Raw genomic sequence first — 22,697 nt, forward strand, 5'->3', positions numbered from 1 at the left:
ACCATCACGAGACACACATTAGACAGCGCTCTGCACCACTATCATCAAAACACTAACCGAGGGAATGTCTTTTGGCGTTCATTCCTGTAGTACAGTTCCAGAGACTTGTAGAAGCTGCTCTGGCTTTAGTGCTCTGATTTCGTTCTATAACAGAAGCTCTGACAGTGGATGTCATTCAAATGATGATTTTATATTAGTGCACTGGTTTTGATACATTATCTTTCGTACAGCAGCAACCAGCTCAAATGGGCTCGTCAAAGAGACACTCACAATTTAATCTGACAATTAACACATCTTATTGTTGTTACTGTACAATTGTTGATATAGTTATTTATCGTTTGGAGTCTCCATGTTCAGATTTGGATATTTTCCTGTTGTGTTAAACATTGTTTACTAAGCTGCATACACTTTTACACACTTATAGATATACACAAAAACACAAACATACAAAATGTCAAATGGCTATTAATATAACAAAATATTTCTGTAAAAATCTAATTATATGTAAAAATGCTAAAAAAATTTAGATGGAAAAATGTTAAAAATCTTTTCTAGCAAGTTCTGCACCTGCCTGATTAAAGTTTACACTGTTATTGAGAATAACAATTTGACAGAAAAAAAAAAAAAAAAAAAAAAATCTTTGCAGACTGATACATACTCACATTGTTCTTTAATGCTTACAAAACTCATTCATTGAATTTATTAATTCATTTAATTTACTAAAAAAAAAACCCATGAAAAGAACACTGGGGCATTTCTCTCTCTCACACACACACACACACTTGCAGGCAACACTGTCCAAACTCATATATCCACTGACTCTTCAGTACAGTCTGTTTTACTATTTCCAGTGGATCTGCTGTTGTAAACACAGTCATTTAGAAGCTTAAGCCCTAAGTGATATTGGCCTACAGGCTACACATAAATAGCCCTGGTGTGTGTACAGTGGTCTACAGTGTGTGTATTTCCTTATGTATGTATAGCCAGTGTGTGTGCGTGCGTGCTATCAGTTTACAGTAAGTGTACGAACTTCTCTGCAAGTCCGTCACTGATACTACTGAAACATAAACCATAAGAACAGCGATATTCCATATGGAGGAGATGATCTGATCATGAACACAGACATGAACACACACACGCACACACACATACACACGTACACATGCAGAGAGAGAGAGAGAGAGAGAGAGAGAGAGAGAGAGAGAGAGAGAGAGAGAGAGAGAGAGAGAGAGAGAGAGAGAGAGAGAGAGAGAGAGAGAGAGAGAGAGACTCATACTCTCAAATACCCTCACCCTCTGCTAGCCAGACCAATACTCTCAGCTACACGTACCATACTCTCATTTGACCATACCATACTCTCAGCTACACGTACCCTCATCTACCCATACTGTACTCTTAGCTGCCCCTGCTCTCAGACGCCCCTGCTCTCAGATGCCTCTGCTCTCAGAAAAATGTGCTGTGCTTAAATTTATCACATTGATATCATATCATCAAATCCCCCCAGCTCTAGCTGTGATTAATGTGGTTTTCTTATAACAGGTCCAAAACAGTGAGTTTCAGTTCTCTCATACTGAAACCACATGAACACAGACACACACACAGACACACACAGACACACACAGACACACACACAGACACACACACAGACACACACACAGACACACACACAGACACACACACAGACACACACCTCTCCAGCCACAAAAAAGAGCAGCGGGGTTTCCTCATCCTTGGCTTTGTACTTGGCCATGATCTTCTCAGCAATCGGCTGGATGAGCTCCTTGGCTGGCTCCAGCTCACCCTCCTCCTCTGCGTCTGAAACACAGTGAACACAGAGTATATGAAAAAAAGGAGAGAGAGAGAGAGAAAATGGAGCTATGGAAGACCAAAAATGAAATGAGCCATCATTTCCAGCGTAAGAGTGTTGAGGAGCAGAAAAGAATGGAATGAGGGAGGAACGGCTAGATGAAGGGACAGAAGCTGAAAAATGAATGTAGGAGGTTGCAGGGGAAATGGAGAGGAGCAGATGGCCTCAGGAAGCCTCCCTCTGACCTGATCCCATAAAGGCCTCAGGGCTCACCTTACACCTGCATCGCTCTGCCTCAGAAGTGTATGCACATAACTTCCTACACACATTCACAGGGGCTGTACTCACTCACACACACACACACACACACACACACTGCTGAGTTTTACTGTTCTACTACTATTCAAATTTTCATATTCTTTTCATATTCAACAGAAAAAATCCAAAGCTAAACACTTAGTATCCCATGTTTTAAATGTTTAGACACTTAATACATCTATTGACACATATATATTTAAACGTTTTTATTATAGGGTTGTTATAGAGAATTAGTAAAAATGCTGTAGGGTAGTACACATGGTATAAGGAATTAGTACACATGGTATAAGGAATTAGGACACATGGTATAAGGAATTAGTACACACGATATTGGAAATTACTACACATGGTATATGGGGAATTAGTTCACATGATATAGAGAATTACTACATTTGGTATAGAGGGAATTATTACACATTATAGGAAATTAGTATCCATCATAGGGCGCAAGCACACACACTCCCATTCACACACTATGGACGCCAATCAGCCTACAGTGCATGTCTTCGGACTGGGGGAAGAAACCAGAGTACCCAGAGGAAAAGCACAGGGAGAGCATGCGAACTCCGAGCACACAGGGCGGAGGCGGGAATCAAACCCCCAACCCTGAGGTGTGAGTGTAACCACTAAACCACCGTGCCCCCCCACACTATAGGGAATTACTACACATGGTAAATTTTGTCTGTATTCTTCTGGTGAAGACTAAAGTATGGTCTCTCTCTCTCTCACACACACACGAACACACTCACCTACAAACAGAACGAGGCAGGGGCCTTCATGGAGTTGTACAGCATTGGACTCGCTGAGCTCCAGCACAGGCCGTGGGTGCCAGGGGAAAAGATGGCATTCTGGGTCATTGAGCACCTCCACCCGGCCCTGCCGCGTGATCATGTGACCTTCCGTGTCCAGAAAAATTAGTGTGGGGATCCCTGCAGCATGTACACACACACACACACACACACACAGACACACACACAATTTATCTGTTGTTAACAGCTTATAACACTGCTTTGGCTGGGAGATGTGTATAAGAATCTGACAGCTTGAGAGTCACTTCATCCATCTTAAAATATTTCCATCTGTGTGTAGAAATGTATATTTGAATACATACCACATATAAAACATTAAACCAAATGTCCTGGAACATATTCAGCTATGATGACATGACTGACAGCTTCGGTCCATTTTCTGTTAAGAACTTGCTGTCTGTGAGCAAGCGTGTGTGTGTGCGTGTGTGTGCGCGTGTGTGCGTGTGCGCGCAGAGTACAGCTGTATTCTAGCTGTCAGGTGTCTACAGGTTGTGGGCAGGTTTACTATAGTAGATACATCTGATACATTACATGCTCACTCATGCACACACACACACACAATTCAATTCAATTCAATTTATTTGTATAGCACTTTTTACAACAGACATTGTCACAAAGCAGCTTTACAGAAATATATAAATTCAGGATATAAATTTTAAATTTATATATGTATGCACACACAGACAGACACACACACAGACACACACACAGACACACACACAGACACACACACAGACACACACACAGACACACACACAGACACACACACAGACACACACAGACACACACAGACACACACACAGACACACACACAGACACACACAGACACACACAGACACACACACAGACACACACACAGACACAGACAGACAGGGAGATCTGTCTGCACCCTGGTGATCTCTCAGCCCCTATTTGAGATTGGCTCTGTGGCTGCTCTGTGAGCTCTTATCACACTCAGTCAGTTAGTGAGCAGCTTTTGGTCAGCGGCTGTGTCAATTCCTGAAACCAGCAAGAATTCCACTCATTCCAGCTGAGCCAGGCCGGGAGCCAACAAGAACTGACTGACCGCCTCAGAGGGGAAGAGATGAGAGAGATAACAAAAGAAAGAACCATGTGGGCAGAAAAGACACAAAAAGGGGAAAGTACCAAAATAATAAAGTAAAATAGTGGAGAGAACTCATTTTTTAGATAAACAAAAGTCTAAGCAGTGTTATATTTAGCACCAGTCAGTTTAACACTTACTTTAATGCTTGGCATTCCTGTGTTGAAAGACGCCGAGCTTCACATTTATGCTTGGCCAGAAAAAAGTTAAGCTTGTAAATTAACACGGCTGGGTTTATTAATAGTAATGTAGCATATTTGCTACATGTTAGAATTAAGTGAATGATGGGGCAAGATACATCACGGAGAAGATCACCTGAATGCTTTGTAAGTGCAACATCTTTGTAAGTGCCAGTGTATCTCAGCTTACTTCTGTAAGCTTTGCTGGGGTATTTATTTTGGCATGAGCATAATTAAAACCTGATTTATTCAAGGATTCCATAATAGAGGCTTTAGACACACGAAGGACAAATTAAAGGGAAAAACCCAGATCTTAGTAAGTTGTTGAAGCACCAGAAGCTGCCAGAACTGCTTAGATGGCATAAATTCTCCAAGTCTCTGGAACTGTGACGGAGCGATGAACACCATTCTTCTAAAAGATATTCCGTCAGGTGATGTTCTGATCATGGTGTTAGAGAATTGTCTCTCCAAACATGCCACTCCGAAACTGGAGTTGAGATCTGGTGACTGTGAAGGCCATAGCATATGATTTAGATCATTACATCATCATCAAACCATTCAGTGATCCTCTTGCCCTGTGGATGGGGCGGGGACATCCTAGAAGAGACCACTCCCATCAGGATACAACTGTTTCATCATAGGATAAAAAAATTAAAGAATGTTTTGCAGTGAAGCTTCTCTCTAAGGGGACCAGGAGACACAAAGCAAAAATAAATGCCCCCACAGCACCACTGTTTTTCCTTTGTCACCAATCTGTAGCTACTAAACATGTCCATGATGTTTTTTTCCTCTTAGCATTGACTGGAATTCATTCAGTCCCAGATTCAGGACCCAGATTCAGGACCCAGATTCAGGACCCAGATTCAGGACCCAGATTCAGGACCCAGATGAGGATGGGTGCCCCTTTGATTCTGGTTCTTCTCAAGATTTCTTCCTCATATCGTCTCAGGGAGTTTTTCCTTGCCACTGTCGCCTCTGGCTTGCTCATTAGGGATAAATTTATAAATATGTAAAATTTATATCCAGAATTTATATATTTCTGTAAAGCTGCTTTGTGACAATGTCCATTGTTAAAAGCACTACACAAATAAAAACTGAATTGAATTGAAGTCAGTCTTATCTTGGCTTTGTCTGTCACTGGCTAATCAACTGCCCACATACCTACAGCGACCCCCAACGGGAAACACCAGGAGGCATTACAGCTGCAGGGATCAGTAAAACAGGCTTTTGAAAGGCAGACCCTGATAACAGCTGTCCATTTGATGTGGAGGTAAAGCAAATTTCCCCAGAGGCACAGCAGGAATCTTACTGAACACCCCTCCAGCTTTGGCCTTCACAGAAAAGCCATAATACTGGGTGGAGAAACAGCATCCTACAGTAACCCAATAGCAAACTTGATCAGCTGCCCACATTCCTCAAACTCCACAGCTGTGCCTCTCTCTTTCCCTCTTCTCCTCCTTCTCCTTCCATTTACAAGCTTTTCTGATCTCAGCCTCACCACACCAAGACACATCTCTCCACTCCAGGCACACACACCGTGTCAGCTACACACCTTGTATGCCATAGAGTCTGTTGAGGCGGGATCTCCTGGCCTCGTCTGTGTATGGCACGGCCAGCCACGGCATCTCGCTGAAATACTGCGTGAAGGAATCTTCTGATCTGCAAACACAAAGATCATGTTTTTTTCTATATTTACTTGTACAGTTCCGTAGACAACAGCAAAAATGCACAGGAGAACCTACATTTTTCAATGGTTAAGAAATTAACCAGGGAAACTGCAATTTCCCTTGGGATCAATAAGTAAGTGAGTGAGTAAGTAAGTAAGTAAGTAAGTAAGTAAGTAAGTTAGTTAGGTTAGTTAGTTCTTTCTTTCAATTCTATCAACTCTCTGAATATGCAAAATGAAAATGTTCACAACTCATTATGGAATTAGCATATTGGAATGTGATCGGAAAATATTATCACATCTTATACCACAACACTGCTGAATCCGCGATTCTGATTGGTCAGAAAGTGTTGATTAATTTTACATTTGAGCAGCTCCAACAATAATGTCAGCTGCAAGGCAAATCACAGGTTTATATTAATGCAGAGAGGCAGGTGTGTGAACAACTATATATACTGTATATAGCTGTTATAATGTAAGTGATAACAAGGAACTAACTTGTATCGTGGATGTTGCACAACATTAAATGTAACTGTAACTGGATAAAAAGAATGATGTTCTGTAATAAATAAAAAAATGCAATCGCTGGCACATTGCTGTGGTATAAAAGGAATAAAACACCTCGGAAGGTGCTGTTGTTAGAAAGTAGTCACCTTTGAGGTGGTAACAGTAGCTCTGCATCACACCACCACCTTGTTGATTATTTTGCTATAATAGTATGCCTCATCATGTTTTATTCCTTACATAACATAGAAGAACCAGTCACATGTTAAATATTAAATCAGATGAAATTTTCAGCTCCCTTGTTGCTTAAAAGATCTGCCTGTGACTGTTTTCACAAAATAACCAGTGTGCACACTCAAATTAACCCCCCGCCCAAAAGAAAAATCAATCATAAACCCATCATTTCAAACCCAACACTGGGTGTGAAATCTCATTATTACACATTTGTGGTTCTTTCTGTGTGTGTGTGTGTGAGATGTGTGTAATGTGCCTCACAAGTATGTAAAAGTCTGCATCTTCACCTGTCAGCGCTCACAAACACGATCTCAAACTTGTGTCCCGACTCCTTCACTTTCCGATAAGACTCCACCAGCACTCGGGTAAGACTGCGGCAGGGAGGGCACTGTGTCCACACACGTACAAACACACACAACAGGAAATGAGCAATGACACTTGCTTGCTTCCGTGTCTGATACTTCTCCCTCTCTCTCTCGACAGGCCATAACAACTGTACCAACTGTTTGAGTGGATAATCTCACCTGTATATTGCAGATTTGTACCTACTAAGAACTGCTGCTGTAATCATAAAGACTGCCCGCTATTTATCTCAGGACTCTTATTTACAATAGGCTCATACTGAACATCCTTTAAACACCCTTATTACAGTTTGATTTTACTCTTTTACACCTGTATACTCAAATAATCTATAATCCAGTGTCACCCAGAAGAGTCTGGTTCCCTTCAATGTTTCTTCCTGATGTCATCTCAGGGAGTTTATATGCATTGCCACTGGCTTGCTCATTAGGGATCAAAATCTTCATCTTGATTTCTGTAAAGCTGCTCTGTGACTATGTCTATTGTTAAAACGCTATACAAATAAAACTGAATAAAATGGAACAACACAGTTACACACTATTTGCTTGCCTGAGGTTATCAGAGGTTACATGAGGTTGTGTTCATGGACAAAAATCAAATGGCATCATGGATAATTTGATACCAGAAATCCTACATGTAGGTCCTTTGATGTTTTTTAAATTGGTTGGCAAAGACTTTTTCCTGACAAGGTGCAGATACTGTTTCAGGGAACCGGCAAACCTTTTTTTAGAATGAAGCCTAAATTTCCACTGGGTTCCACAATTACGTAATCAGATGTAGGAGTTATTATGGTAAACATGTTTTACCTTCAAGTAAGAAACCACATGAAATGAAAACACTGTCATAAAGACAGACAAGAGATTCCTGTTTTTACTGCTTTTATTGCTCCAATACATTTTATTGTTTCTTCCTCAGACCACATACATTTGGGTCCAAAAGTCTGAGACCACAATGAAAATCTCGATTTTTTTGTCATTTAAAACTGGAAATAAACAGTAGGTTTTAGAATTTTGAAATATTTAAAACAGAAAGCAAATGTTCAATATCTTGAATATTTAATATCCAAGTTTCTGCACTATTTCTAGGTCCCCATTTAAATGTAAGCAAATTTGTGATATTGACCAGGTTACCATGTTAAAAGCGTTGTAAAAAAGGCCAGATTTTCCTCATGCCTAATCTCTTCTCTTGAACCATGTGCTCAGACAACACTCCGATGGAATTGATCTAAAATGGATCATAAGTTTGTGCAAAAACTTGAGGAGTCCATACCAGCTCGAGTGCACACTGTCATTAAAGCAAAAAGAGGACATATTAAATACTAAGAAGCTCTGAAATTCATGTAAATAATTGTATTAAATTAGAAAAGAATGCAAAATAGAAGTATTTTCACTAGTGGTCTCATTCAAACTCTTGTTTTTCTCCAATAATGTAACATTTCCCAGGGACATGGCATATTTGGGCAGGAATAATGTAAGCCAAGAATGTGGCTGTAACCATAAGGGGATGGAGCGTATCATATATCGTGAGGCGGTGAAAATCCTGCTGTTTGCCAGTCAGTATCACTGTCACTTGAGCACAAGCTGACTCAGCATTTTCTACAGGATGATAGCTAGGTGTAGGGGAGGAGAAACATGACACGATGAATTTTTTAAACCCCCACGTGAGTGCACAATCAGAGACTGCTTAGAGGCAGGCTTTAAAACCTTGAGGTGCTCAAGTCACTAGTCTGGTTTCAGACCAGGAGTGTTTTGTGGCTTCAACTGCACTGCTCTTTCGTGGTGAAAACGCACAGCACTGGCACACTGGTGGTGAAAAAGAGCTATGAGAGGCTCGCATCCACACATCAGACTTGCTTCCTAGGAGATAAGTTCAAAGCTAATAGAAATAATAGTGACTCAAGCGGAGGTTTAGGTGTTCGGTAAACTCGCTTCTTGATGCACATTTATTTTATATATATATATATATATATATATATATATATATATATATATATATATATATATATATATATATATATATATATATATGACATATACTACTTTCCAATAGTTAGACTTGGAGTTAAGTGTTGAAAGTGTACTCACCCAGTGAGCAGAGAAGTAAACCCCCACGTAGGAACCCTCCAGGGTGCTGCTGTCTGTCGTCTGCCTATTGTTACTGAGCAGGGGTCCGGCCACCACCTCCGCAAAGGGCTTCGGCCCCCACGGGAACTCTAGACCTGAGGTACGGAGATAGACAGACTCATATTACACACACACACACACACACACACACACACACACACACACACACACACACACACACACACACACACCATGCATGCACATGTGATGTGCATACAGTAAGTCCTCCACATATTTAAAATTAGAATAAATTGCACACACTTGATTCAGTTTGCTCTTGGAAATGAAATGAAAGAGAACGCTAAGCACCTCTCTCTCTTTTCACTGTATGGTCATTGATTTCCACCTTTGGTTCTTGAAGGAAGGTGAAAAGGTTTTTATGGTAAACAGAGCAGGCTACACTCTCTGAAAGTGCCCTTATACAAGTGCCTTTTTGACGAGCGCTTCATTAGGCCCAGAGGCCGCGTCCCACTGAGCAGCTCCTGCTCCTGCTCTATTGTTGTGCGAGCGCTGAAGTGCTCTCTAGCCACTCGCTGCAGGCTGATGCAGAGCCACCGTTCAGAGAAAGGCGTCCTATAGAGCTCTCGCTCATCGCTTCACACTTTCTCTCTCCTCTGCCAGCACCACACTGCTACATTCAAGCACCAGACATTCACCACTCCCTTCATACCACATACTGAATATAGATACACTATCACACCCCATTAACAGGCTGTGAATCATTAATAGCAGTTACTGCATGAGCACACCTGAACACACACACAACCACACATTAATCTCACTTAGAGGTACAGCTTTCCGACACAGGAAAGTCTTCAGGACAGTTGCTGTTTCTCTATAACATGATAAGCTGCTTCAAAGAGAGAAAATAGAGCACTTGTGATGACGTAAGTGACAACAGGAACCAACTAACTCGTGGATGTTCCCCAATATTACATGTAACTATAAGCGGATAAAAAGTTAAAGAGCATTTTGCTCTTTAATAAGTACACACATTGTAATCATTGGCAAACTGTTGTGGTACAAGAGGAATAAAATACTTATTGGAAAATAGCTGCCTTTGGGGTAGTAACACAACACCACCTTGCTTTTGATTATTTTCCCATAACAGCACGCTCCTTCGTGTTTTATTCTTTACACTACACTGCCCTGAGTTCTATCCTCTGAACCAAATATCATCTAAGACAGTTTCAGCAAACATTCACCACAGAAACCTACACATATTTACGTCCCATCAACAATGAATCCTTTTACCTTTCCTTATACCAGTTACAGCATGAATGCCTTCTCTCTCTCTCTCTCTCTCTCTCTCTCTCTCTCTCTCTCTCTCTCACACACACACACACACACACACACACACACACACACACACACACACACACACACACACACACACACACACACAGCAGGATGGGCAATTGCCTGGGGGCACCGAGGATTGCAAGCCAAGAGTCTGGTTGTCTTTGTCACTCAACATGACTAACGCTTACTTTCGAACGCTTACTTTCAAACGCTTTTACTCCCACTCTGACTGACAAATGAACCTCAGATCACTGTTCTTACATGACAGATAGGAGAAGAATGAAAACATAACCCATAACAAAAACAGACCTGTAGCCTGGAAACAAAATGGTTTACCAGCATGGCTCAGTGGAGATCATGAAATGCTGCATTGCTAATGCAGAAACAGTCTAGTGACTTGCACCAATAACCCTTTATGTTCAAACGTTCAAATGTTTAAACACTAGCGCACGGAGAAGCAGACAGTCAGTCAGCTTGTACCTGGCAGGATTCAGCTCGTGTGCAGTATACCTTAGTCTGTGGGAGGACAGTCTGAAGCTGAAACTAGAGCGTCAAACTGCTGCCAGCTCCAAAAACACGATGACAGACAGGCTCGACAAATAATTGTATGGCTGTCTGGGAACGTTACATATGACTTTCAGCCAAAAATGATGAACAAATTGAGTTCTGGCCAAAACCTTTTATTTTTTTCCCCTGTAGAATAATCTGTTAAACTATGTCAAACCTCAACTTTAAGAAACTGTAAGTATATTGCACCAAAATGATGTGCAAACATCTTTATTAACTGAAAACACAATCAGTCTGCCTAAAGATGTCTAAATGCTGGTTAGCTAAGTGTGTGTACCTCACAGAGCGAATGTCACACTTTGCTCAAGTTGTTGACAGAGCAACTATTTCTATAGAGAAACGGACATAAGCCTAATCAATTCAGTTAGTAATCAGACACTGACTGTTAAAATGTCTGTGATGCTCCTGTTCTGTCATCGGAAAGTAACTCTTTAAATGCTAGAACTTTAGTTGTGACACAGATTCTCCAATAGAAAAAATATATTTCAAAACTGTGTGATGTCAAATATCAAAACGTCACCATGTGAATGGTTTTCCCAAGCCACCACACATTTGTGGGTCAGATAGTAGGGCTGGACAATATCAAAAATTTCTCAGAAAGCCTAATCAGTTCAGTTTGTAATCAGACACTGACTGTTAAAGTCACAGATGCTTTTGAACCACAGAATGGAACGTTTCAATGCAAGGATCTCTTTTCACCCTTTTCACTTTTGGGGTTAACTTTAAAATGCTTTGAAATTTTTTAAACGCTACAACACTACTTGATTCAGATGCATGCAAAGGAGAAACACACTTCAGTTCAGGAATACTTGTAGTTTTCAGAATTGTACACTATACGGCCAAAAGTTTGTGGACACCTGACCATCACACCCATATGTGGTTCTTCCCCAAAGTGCTATCACAAAGGTAGAAGCACAAAATTGCATCGCATGTCTTTGAATGCTGTAGAATTACAATTTCCCTGCACTGGAACTAAGAGGCCCAAACCTGTTCTAGCATGACAATGCCCCTGAGCACAAAGCGAGCTCCATGAAGACATGGTGTGTGAAGGTTGGAGTGGAAGAACTTGAGTGTCCTGCACAGAGCCCTGATCTCAACCCCACTGAACACCTTTGGGATGAACTGGAACACCGACTGCACCCCAGACCTCCTCACCAACATCAGTGCCTGACCTCACTAATGCTCGGGTGGCTGAAAGGGCACAGGTGTCCTCAAACTTTTGGCAATATAGTGTATACAGCAGGAAATGTCAAGGGATTTCCCGGGCCACTACACTGTATAGACAAGTTAAAGAAGATTTACCCTTTCTTATGTTGATTAAGTAGCCATCAACATGCACAATATTCAAGAAAGAGCAAATAATCATAAAAGTCTACTTCGTTTTTAGCCTATTTGTGTATATTGCAAACACGGCAAAAGCCAGCATGCACCTGTGACACGTCAGAAATCTGTATTCATGATTAAAAAAGAAAGAAAATCAATAAAAGGAAAAATGATCCAGACCCAATTTCATAATCTGTTACACTAAACTAAATGGTGTGACAAAACAGTATTTAGTGCAGGACATTGAGATTTAGGATGAAGCCAAACTAGCTACCTGTTCCATGCCAGGGTGAGTCTGTTTAAATGCTCTGCTGAGATACTCAGCTGCAGTTCTACTCTGTGGTTCTCTGAGAAATCACACAATATCAATTCAATATCAGCACTGACAGGGGTTACAGAAAGGTCATAGTAATGATAGCGGTGCAGCACAAACTACATGCGACAGTCGGCTAGTCAGGGAGGTGAATCACGTGACTCACAGTGTTCATGATCTGATACAGGGTTGGAGGAAAGATGTCTAGTTACAATATCAGGTAAAACAGCTGATTCACAGATTTTACCTCTGCTTTTGAATAGCATTTATTTTGTTGCCCTGAACACACCAATAATTCTTCTCCGTAAGATTGGATAATATGACAATATATGATATACAGATATAGTATGAGTATAGCCAACATTTTTATATCTCACAGTAACTGATAGTAGCTGATTGCTTGTTACGACATATGCTTTTGTACCGAATGTTTTCCAATCCAATTTATATACAGTCAGGTCCGGAAGTATTTGGACAGTGACAGAGTTTTTGTGATTTTGCCTTTATACACCACCACAATGGATTTGAAATAAAACAATCAAGATGTGATTGAAGTTTAGACTTTCAGCTTTATTTTAAGAGGTTCCACTAAAATATGGCATTTACCATTTAGGAAGTACAGCCATTTTCAACAAAGTACCTCCATTTTCAGGGGCTCAAAGGTATTTGGACAAAGTGACATAATTGTAAATATGACCATAATTTTAATACTTGGATGAAAATCCTTTGCAGTCGATGACTGCCTGAAGTCTGGAGCCCATGTTCTCAAAACTGAAATTCTGAGTTTCCTCCCTGGAGATGCTTTGCCAGGCCTTCACTGCAGCCACCTTCAGTTGCTGCTTGTTTGTGGGTCTTTCTGTCTTCAGTAAGTGAAAAGCATGCTCTATTGGGTTGAGATTGTACATATAAATGAAAAAGTATAGTTGTCCAATGTTTTTAAATATGGCACTACTGTTTTGCTGGCACCTAAACATCATAATGTATATCGTGCATCATGAAAATGATTATTTTGATTAGATTTTTTTTTTTATATCGTCCAGCCCTACTTCTACCCAAACCAAATGTCTGGTGGCCTGGGAAAACCATTCACACGGTGAAATTGTGACATATTCTACTACACACAGTTCTGAAAACTACAGGGTTTCTTGAACTGAAATACATTTCTCTTTAGGTGTATCTGAATCACAAGTGCTAGCATTTAAAGCGTTAACTCCAACAGCGGTGCAGGAGCATCAGTCAGTGTCTGATTACAAACTGAACTGACTAGGCTTATGTCTGTTTTGCCACAGCACATAGCTTTCCAACAACTTGATCAAAGTGTGATGTTCAGTGTGTGAGGAATTCACACTTAGCTAGCCAGCTTTTAGACATCTTGAGGCTGAGTGATATTTTTCACCACTGCATTTGTTAAACTGGCTCCTAACAGGATTTAATCAAGCCTAGGCAAGATTAAACAGTAAATAAAAACACTGACACATCATTTTGGTGCAATATATTCACAATCTTTTTTCCCAGCCACAGCAATATCCAATGGGTTTTCCCCAGACAGCCCCACACACACACACACACACACACACACACACACACACCCACACACACCAGATAAGTCCAGATAAGCCAGTTTAAAAAAAAATAATAAAAACTTCGACAGATACATACAAACATTTTATATATATATATATTTTAAAGGGTTGTTTAAATAAATAAATAAATAATATATATATATATATATATATATATATATATATATATATATATATATATATATATATATGTATGTATGTATGTATGTGTGTGTGTGTGTGTGTGTGTGTGTGTGTGTGTGCGTTTTTACAATCTACAAGTCACCTGTTGAGATTATATACATATTACATCCCATCAACAAGTGACTTTTCGACCAGTTACAGCATGAAAACACACACACACACACACACACACACACACACACACACACACACACACACACGACTACTCTATAATTTGGACAGAATCCCAGACAAGCCAACACTACCTTATGCACACTCAGGAAAATATACGCAATATTTTCTCTTCTTTTTGAATCTACCACCTCCCAGCTACAGCTCAAATGCACAAACACAGTGTACACCCCAAACACACACACACACACACACACACACACACACACACCTAAAAAAAAAAAAAAAAAGGGAGCTGCCTGGTTGAGAAACAGCTCCTCATCTCTGCTCCTCTGAATGGAAGTGCACTAATGAGCAGAACGGATAATTCGGCATGGCTACTGCCAGAGTTGGTGTTCATTAGGCTGGGCAGGAATCTGTCATTCTGCTCATGGGAAAGCCGTTCCCTTTTGCTGAGGGGATTTCACACATGCCACTGCGCTTCTTCATCTGCCTGATGAAAAATGAGGCTTTCTGTGCTGTGCGCTAAGGGGGTCTGGGTGCCATTTAAGAGCGGGGTGTCAAAATATTGATAGGGCAACACAAGAGGAGATTCTCTTCTCCTCGTGTACATCAGTCTGTGCACAGTGCTTTAAGCTTTAATGGCTAGAGGAGATAAGGATTTTCTTTATGAGGAATTGGGCACATACATGGCTGTACATACACCGATCAGCCATAACATTAAAACCACTGACAGGTGAAGTAAATAACATGATTATTATCTCGTTGCAACAGCACCTGTCAAGGGGTGGGATACAGCCCCCTCCGAAAGTATTGGAACGGCAAGGACAATTCTTTTGTTATTTTTTTTCTGCTAACGTCTTGGTGCCAGATACCACAGCACGCCTTCAGAGGTCTTGTCGAGTCCATGCCTTGATGGGTCAGAGCTGTTTTGGCAGCACAAGGGGGCCTTCATAATATTAGGCAGGTGGTTTTATTGTTATGTTGTTATGACTGATCAGTGTCTGTGTGTGTATACACATATATGCACTGTATATATATATATATATATATATATATATATATATATATATATATATATATATATATATATAAAATATACGTGTGTGCTGTGTCGCTCACCTTTAGGGTCGTCTTTCACCACAAGTAAACCGTTGCGACACACCACCTTCCCTGTTGTTGCGTCCACAAACACCAGTGAGGGGATACTGGTCACCTTGTACTTATTCCACAGCTTCATCTATACAGAGAGAGAGAAAGAAAGGAAAAGAAAGAGAGACACGAAGATAAGTGTACCATAGGAATATAACCAACAATGGAGCGGTGTAATGTGAAGCAAAGTTAAAACAGTTATATTATAAAATATATTAAACATATATTAGAAAAAACTATAACAGTTAGCGCTGATCCACTAATTTGATTGGTCGAGCAGAGTGCCTATAGTTCCAGTAACTGCACTGAGACGTTTCACTGTGTGTATCACTCCGCTCGTCTGTGCTCGCCATGTAAAATTCCACTTCCTACCTCGAAACTGTTACCACAGTAGAGTTAATGACATCATCAGGAACATGGCAAACAATACTTTTTAGGAATATAACTTTTGCCTTAAAATATGAAAGCTCATCAGTTAAAGAGGAAGAGGAAGAAGGGATGGCAATTTTACTGGAAGCACCTTTAACGGGAATGTACATATCAACGAGACTAGCCGACATGCTATAAAGAGAACGTGGCTTCTATTTACTCTAGCGGAGCAAAAATGAACAGAACATTTGGCCACATTTGTCCGAAATGTCACTTACTCGGTATTAATTTCTTGTTTATGGAACTGTTGTATAAAAGCAATAGCTGTTGTATAAAACTGTGGTATAAAAGCAAAAATTATACTGAATACTGGAATGGCTGTGATTAGCCATGAAACTCAGACTGAGAGCTCATCTCATCTTGTGGAAGAGCTAATCTTGTGGAACATCTGCAAAACAAGCTAGATCCTGTTATCACTTACATTATAGCAGCTATAAACAACAGTTCCCTCAACAGCCTCTATTTTTTTCTTGCTCTTGAAGTTAATAAGACAAAAAAAAAAACCAAAAAAAAAAAAAAAAAACGCAGCATGTCACAGAGAGAATCCTCAAAACAAAACAACACAATTCTGTCCACAATTCTGTCTTTCCTGTGTTGGAAAACCTATCTCCTCACAGAAAACTTCACCATATCAATGATTTTTCCCTATTCTCAGACTTACTGTAGATTATGGTGAGCATTCATTATACAGTCATAGCAAAAAGAGTGTACAGTCTCCTTCAATTCTATGTTTTTATTCCTCTGGGCCGATATAACAAGTGTGTGATCTTCACTGACTTCTATAAACGAACATATAACCTCAGGTCCCTGTACAGTTCCCATGACTGAAGGTCCCTGTGTGAGCTGTTACTACAGAAACAATAATTAATATTAATTAATATTAAACCTGTGATTTATCTTGCATAAGAACCTCAAATCTCCCAAAGATTTTACATTAAACCATTTACTAATGGTTTAAGTGTAATATTTATAGTTTTGAATTTGTGTTACATAGCCATGCATTTTAAAAGGCTGCCTTAAGGCATTCATTATAAGCGATTTCCAGTTAAACAGTACAGGGAGCGCGTGAGACGATTATTGTCTGGTACAAAACAAAATTTTAAAAAGCTACAGATGCTGTGGCTAGAGATTAGAGTCAAAGACTACTGAAGTATTCCTTTAAATCACGCTTGTTAGATGATCCTGAATAAAAACTACATGACACATCAATTAGTATTTCTGCCATCTTTGCAGCGTTTCATTCTACTGGTTTATCCGTTTCAACATTCAGAACTAAACAGCAGCCAACAAACAGAACAGTGGTGATTTGGCTAAAGGCAGGAATCAGACAGCTACAGCTACAGGGCCGCTTCAGCTTTAGAGTTGGACTTCTGAGGAAATTCGAGTGGAAACCTTCATCTCCCCGCCATCCTGCTTCACAAAGCCAGCAAGCGAGTGGAAGATCCACACAGTAAGAAAAAAGTCCATGTTCAATATAATAAAAGGAAAGAAAAACAAGAAAAAAAACCTGAACTCACTGCGCACTGCTTTTCTGCATTCGCAAAAGAACAAAATGTGATAAATAATTCAGTGGTGTACATGTGAAGCACTGAAAGAGCTGGAGGATGAAGGGATGCTTAAAAAGGAGCTGACGGACGGATGGGGGCTTTTATTATTTATATGCGATAAAAGTACGTTTTCCTTTTCGGATACTCCCAAGAAAGTCTTATTCGCTAACAGAAGTGTGCGTGTGCTGTGTGTGTTTCCAAGAGGACAGAGAGATCAGAGAGCGGAGAGAGCTGCGGCGGATGTGGGAGAATTATTACTGAGGGAAAAAAGCGGTTCCGAAGGATTTTGTTCCTCTGCTGTCGCTCATCTTATGGCAGACGAGAATGACGACTTCATTTCTTTTTCCAGTGTTGCTTCTGTCTTCTGGTGTTTTCTGTCATGGATTCAGTGGAAAAGCACACATGCTTTAATACTAAGGAAAACTTGCAGGCATGCGATAGCAATGGTCTGAAAGTGCAACATGACACAGTAAAGCGGAGTGAGAATGTCCTCTCACTCTGAGGTGCGCACTGTCTCAAAGCTCACACCCTCCAACTAGCCCGAGACAGGAACATCCTGCTACACAAGCCGCTTTCCTGCTGGGGATAGGACAAGATCTGGTTTAGGAAAGGAGAACACACGGAGAAGATATTTGGATCCCAAAGATCCAAAGATTTGGATCCCAGTCATTCTGCTACAAACACACACACACACACACACACACACACACACTCGTCGTGATGATGAAAACAGGCAAGGAAGGAGCGGAGCAGAGTTTCTCTCCAGAGTCAGAGCTTTAGTCTGGAACTCTAGAGGTAATACAGTGGACAGAGACGCCTCCTGCTTTACAGCAGCTCAGCCTGCTCTCGTCTTCACTGCACAATCGCACAGTTCTGCTGTCTACATGCCTTTCACAGTGGTTCATTCAGGATGCAGCTGACTTACACCCAAACCTCAAATAAGTTAATAGAGGAAGAATTTGCAGGTGTAGGATTCACATGTGTGGGTGTTTGAGTGCGTCGAGTTTCAGCCAGCCCGGATTTGGCCGAGACGGAGGAGAAGAGATCCAGTAAAAGAGACAGTTAAAGGAGTGACTGAGAATGTGACATGACTGACAGAGTAACACTAAAGCACAGGTAGAAAAAACGTGAAAAAAAAGGTCGATGAGAAATGAAAGAGGAGGAGAAGTAAAGTTCTGGAGTGAATTCAGCTTGCTCTCACTGCTGATTATTTACTGTGTGTGAGCAGCGTCCTGGCAAGCGTTCAGAGTGACGGCACAGTTAATCATTCTCGCCTGGACTCACTGAGCAGAGAGAGAAAAAGAGAGACAGAGAGAGATGGAGACAGTCTGAAGCAGATGATGGCAGATAATCACACCAGCTACAACACCTACACGTCTATCAGCTTCCAGAAGTGCTCAGATTTAACCCATTCCCTTTTACTGCAGGGGCAAGTGCTAGCTACAAGGGCCGAGTCTCTCCAAAACAAGCGCTCAGCCTCTGAGCCACAAGTAAGCACTCTGAGGACATGGGGATGACCAGCTTGAATAGAACTCAGTGTTTTTTTTCCCTCAAGTGAACATTTTTTATTTTGTTTAACACATACTATAATAGAAGAACATTTATAAATGAGAGAAAAGCCGTAGGAATAAGCTTCAACACTGAACACTGGCTTTTGTCCTTATCCAAAATGAACATAACATTAGAGAGGGCAATACGATAAAAATATCACAATACCTGATTCCTATGAAGCATGATACATCACTATATACTGTATAGATTTGGTAACAAACTGCCAGCAGTGTGTTAAATGTGATAAATGTGTTTGAGGATATTTTCAGTTATTGTCTACAAAAATTAAATATTTAACATGGGGAAAAAAGGAAAATAAAATAAACATTTTAATGTTAAAAATTCAGCAGGAAAATGTATCATATCAGCTTTCAATCAATCGAGTTTATAACTGTTATAAATATTGTTATAAAAAGATATTGCAATATCTATAATATCTCAAAAGTGTGTGTTGGGACACCATATTGATATTGTGATAAATTATATAATCATATTGGCCAGCTCTACAATACTGTATCAGGGATGTTGACAAATTTCACTTATTTTCATAATATTTATGTATTTAAAAGCAAAAAAATAAAAAATAAATAAAAAATCCACATTTTTTAGTTTAAATGATAAACTCATTTTCAAATAAAATTATTATAAAGTAGACATTCGGACACACTGAATTAAGACAAGGATTCCTGCATTTTCCCCTCAAGTCTTAAAACATTCATAGGTTTTCTTTCAGTTTAATAGAACACCATTTGAGATTTGGTTTAACTGTGTTAGAGGGGCTTACATTAAAATAAAATGAATAAATAAATAAATAAATAAATAAATAAACACGAAACACATTCAAACACAATGTTTCCATTAATTAAAATCTGAATGCAAATTGCAAAGGACCTGCAAATTAATAATAACTTTTGGTTTGCTGACACACAGACGTTAGACACATTTTCCTGGAGCGCATGTAGCAGTCTTCCACTGACATCTGCATAAAGCCAAGTGTAGAAATGTATACAGCACACACTGCTTTCTCATACAAGCACAGGAACATGAGCAGCCTGCAAACACGTACTACAGCAGCGGTTCTCAAATTAATGCAGCCAGGGACTCCTTTAATATTTAAAAAAAAAAAAAAAAGAAAAAATTCCAGACCCACTCAATATAGATTTACTGTATAAATATAATCCTACTAATATTAAGCTCATTACATAAATATCTACTTTAATATTCTGGCTGTTTATTAGAGCCATAGAGCTTATAATAATGTCTGAACATTCCACCAACAGAACACAGCATAGGTCCATGCTGACATTATCTATAGACCTGCTTGTTTTTCCAGTTATTGAGGTTCCGATTTAAACCCTTTAATTCAACTAACCCATCGAACATGCTAATATCTCATCAATAAACAGAACTTTTAAGAAGCTGACTTGTGATTTCCAGCACTGAAATAAAATAAACAAAAGAAATAATACCAACCACAAGCTCCCAGCTGTGCTTCACAGACCCCACCTCGAGATCCATGGCACTACACAAAGGGATGACACATGCTTTGTGGTTACAAAACAGGAAGAAGGAGAGAAAATTTCTAGAAGGGAGGAAATGAGGAACGGATAAAGGCTCCAGAAGTAAACTTCAGATGTTGCACTTCCTTTCACATTGTCCACATTCCAACGTGTTGGACGCAGGTCAGCGATTACGACACTGCTGTAACCTGTGAAAACCCTGCAGCATGATTATTTCCAACGCCGTGTGTCTGAAGGCTTGGCAGTATAAAAAACAACAGTTAAAGAAACCTACAGCAAGGCAGAGAGTTGAGGAATGAAGTTGTCAAACCCAGGCAGCTTTTAGTAAGTAAGACTCGTTCTTTAAGGGGGTAACAGCTTTGCCAAAGTCCCCATGGTGCCCTTCTGCTTTACTTACAAGCTTGGCAGCTTTCTTTCACTCGCCTCCCTTCCCCAGACTCAGCCTTCTGCACATCATATGAAGAGAAGCCTGTGCTTATACACTAATGAAATAAATAAGGCAACCACAATTGCTCAAAATGACCCCCAGTAACTGGCTTTACACAAGAGAGGCACATCAGTTGTTAGCTACGTTAACAGTTTCAGATAAAGATGCATAGTCATTAAGTATTAGCTGCTGCTGTGGAATTTGAGAGGCCAAGAGGATGACGTTTCCATAGTCATCGACTAGTTCACTTCCTGCCTCGACTCTGCATGGTTCTTTCACAGTCTGGAGTAAATCTGGCCCAATGCCACGACCGCATTCAGGTTTCACAAAACACACCATATTACAATACACAGAATAAATCTCACTTTCTCTTCACACAATAAAGCCATTAGCAAAATATCACAGCTTTACAGAATCAAAGTGCCACCACAGAAGCCCTGAACCGAGACTGATAGAAGCGTCTTGGTCAACTCCAGCTGTGACTGTGGTCAGCTTTTGCCTGAAATCCTCTGCATCACAATTAGGAAAGTGTCACTTCTCTCCTGGTTCCTGGATTGGCTCCAGTTGTGTATCCTTAACTGCTAATCATTAAACAGTGGGAAAAAAACCCCTCCTGAATGAACTCCACTGGCCGTGTTCGCTGCAGTTTACTGCCGCTGTGCACTCAAACGGATTGGTATGTTACTGGGCTCCATAAAGTCAGTAATGCTTTCCACATTTTGAAGAACAGAGCACCGCTTTTAGAATTGGGGGAAAAAAATGCAGTCCTACTTCTGTTGCAGTCAGATGTGGAGTTTTAACAGCCATGAGGCAGGGAGGCGAGAGTGAAACCCAACCACAGCACAGCCACTACTTCATGTAAAGAACAAAGATGACTGTCATATAGTTAAAGCTTGGTGTACCATGAATTGAGCCAGGACAGCTGTCTTAGTCCCACATTACAGATAACCAAACATCAATCAATTTTTTTTTTTTTTTTTTAGGGAAGAGGTCTGCAGGTAGTGGAGTTTGGGAAGACGTGCTGGAAATGCATCAGCCACAAAATCAAGTTTAGACAGATGACATGTAAACACCCAGTGATTTCAGCAAAAGCAGCACCACAGATCTACGTACACAGAAATGATGTCATACATGTGACACAAAGCCAAACTTGTGGCTCTGCATCTTCGGAGCTGTTTAAAGGAAGAAGCAAATCCTGTTTCTGGGTGGACGCCTTATTTATCCAGGCTTGGAACAAAAAGTATATTTCATCTCAGCTGGTTCTGTGATTGTTATTACCACCCTCTCTACTTCTTTTCCAGACAAAAAGCAAATCAGACTTCTAAGAAACGAAGCGTCTCACTCCGGTTTTTAAAATCTCTCACGGCAAGCCATCACACACTTGCCTTTTAAATAAGAAACACTAATAACATGCCACATTTAACACCTAAAATATTCATTCACCAGACTATTATAGAGGCCTTAATGACCATGATATGAAGGTTAAATTGCTTTTGGATAGATGGCACAGAATTTGACTAACACACCCATTCCCCCTACAAACCCTGCACTTTATCAGGACTGTATCTCAGAGCGTCATGCGGATTG

The 22,697-nt window shown here is 40.3% G+C and overlaps 1 protein-coding gene across 1 annotated transcript in view; it reads right to left on the bottom strand.

Annotated features, from left to right (window-relative positions):
- nxn (nucleoredoxin) overlaps positions 1 to 22,697 on the bottom strand; it is a 61,450-nt gene that overhangs the window by 3,853 nt on the left and 34,900 nt on the right. Inside the window, exons 2-7 of the mRNA XM_026924411.3 lie at positions 15,607 to 15,724; positions 9,064 to 9,197; positions 6,907 to 7,007; positions 5,768 to 5,874; positions 2,875 to 3,054; positions 1,691 to 1,815 (exon numbers count right to left, since the gene is read on the bottom strand). Coding sequence (XP_026780212.1) covers positions 1,691 to 1,815; positions 2,875 to 3,054; positions 5,768 to 5,874; positions 6,907 to 7,007; positions 9,064 to 9,197; positions 15,607 to 15,724 — 765 coding nt within the window. The remainder of the gene's footprint in view (positions 1 to 1,690; positions 1,816 to 2,874; positions 3,055 to 5,767; positions 5,875 to 6,906; positions 7,008 to 9,063; positions 9,198 to 15,606; positions 15,725 to 22,697) is intronic.

This window comes from Pangasianodon hypophthalmus, chromosome 14 (assembly GCF_027358585.1).
Source record: "Pangasianodon hypophthalmus isolate fPanHyp1 chromosome 14, fPanHyp1.pri, whole genome shotgun sequence".
Lineage (NCBI taxonomy): Eukaryota > Metazoa > Chordata > Actinopteri > Siluriformes > Pangasiidae > Pangasianodon > Pangasianodon hypophthalmus.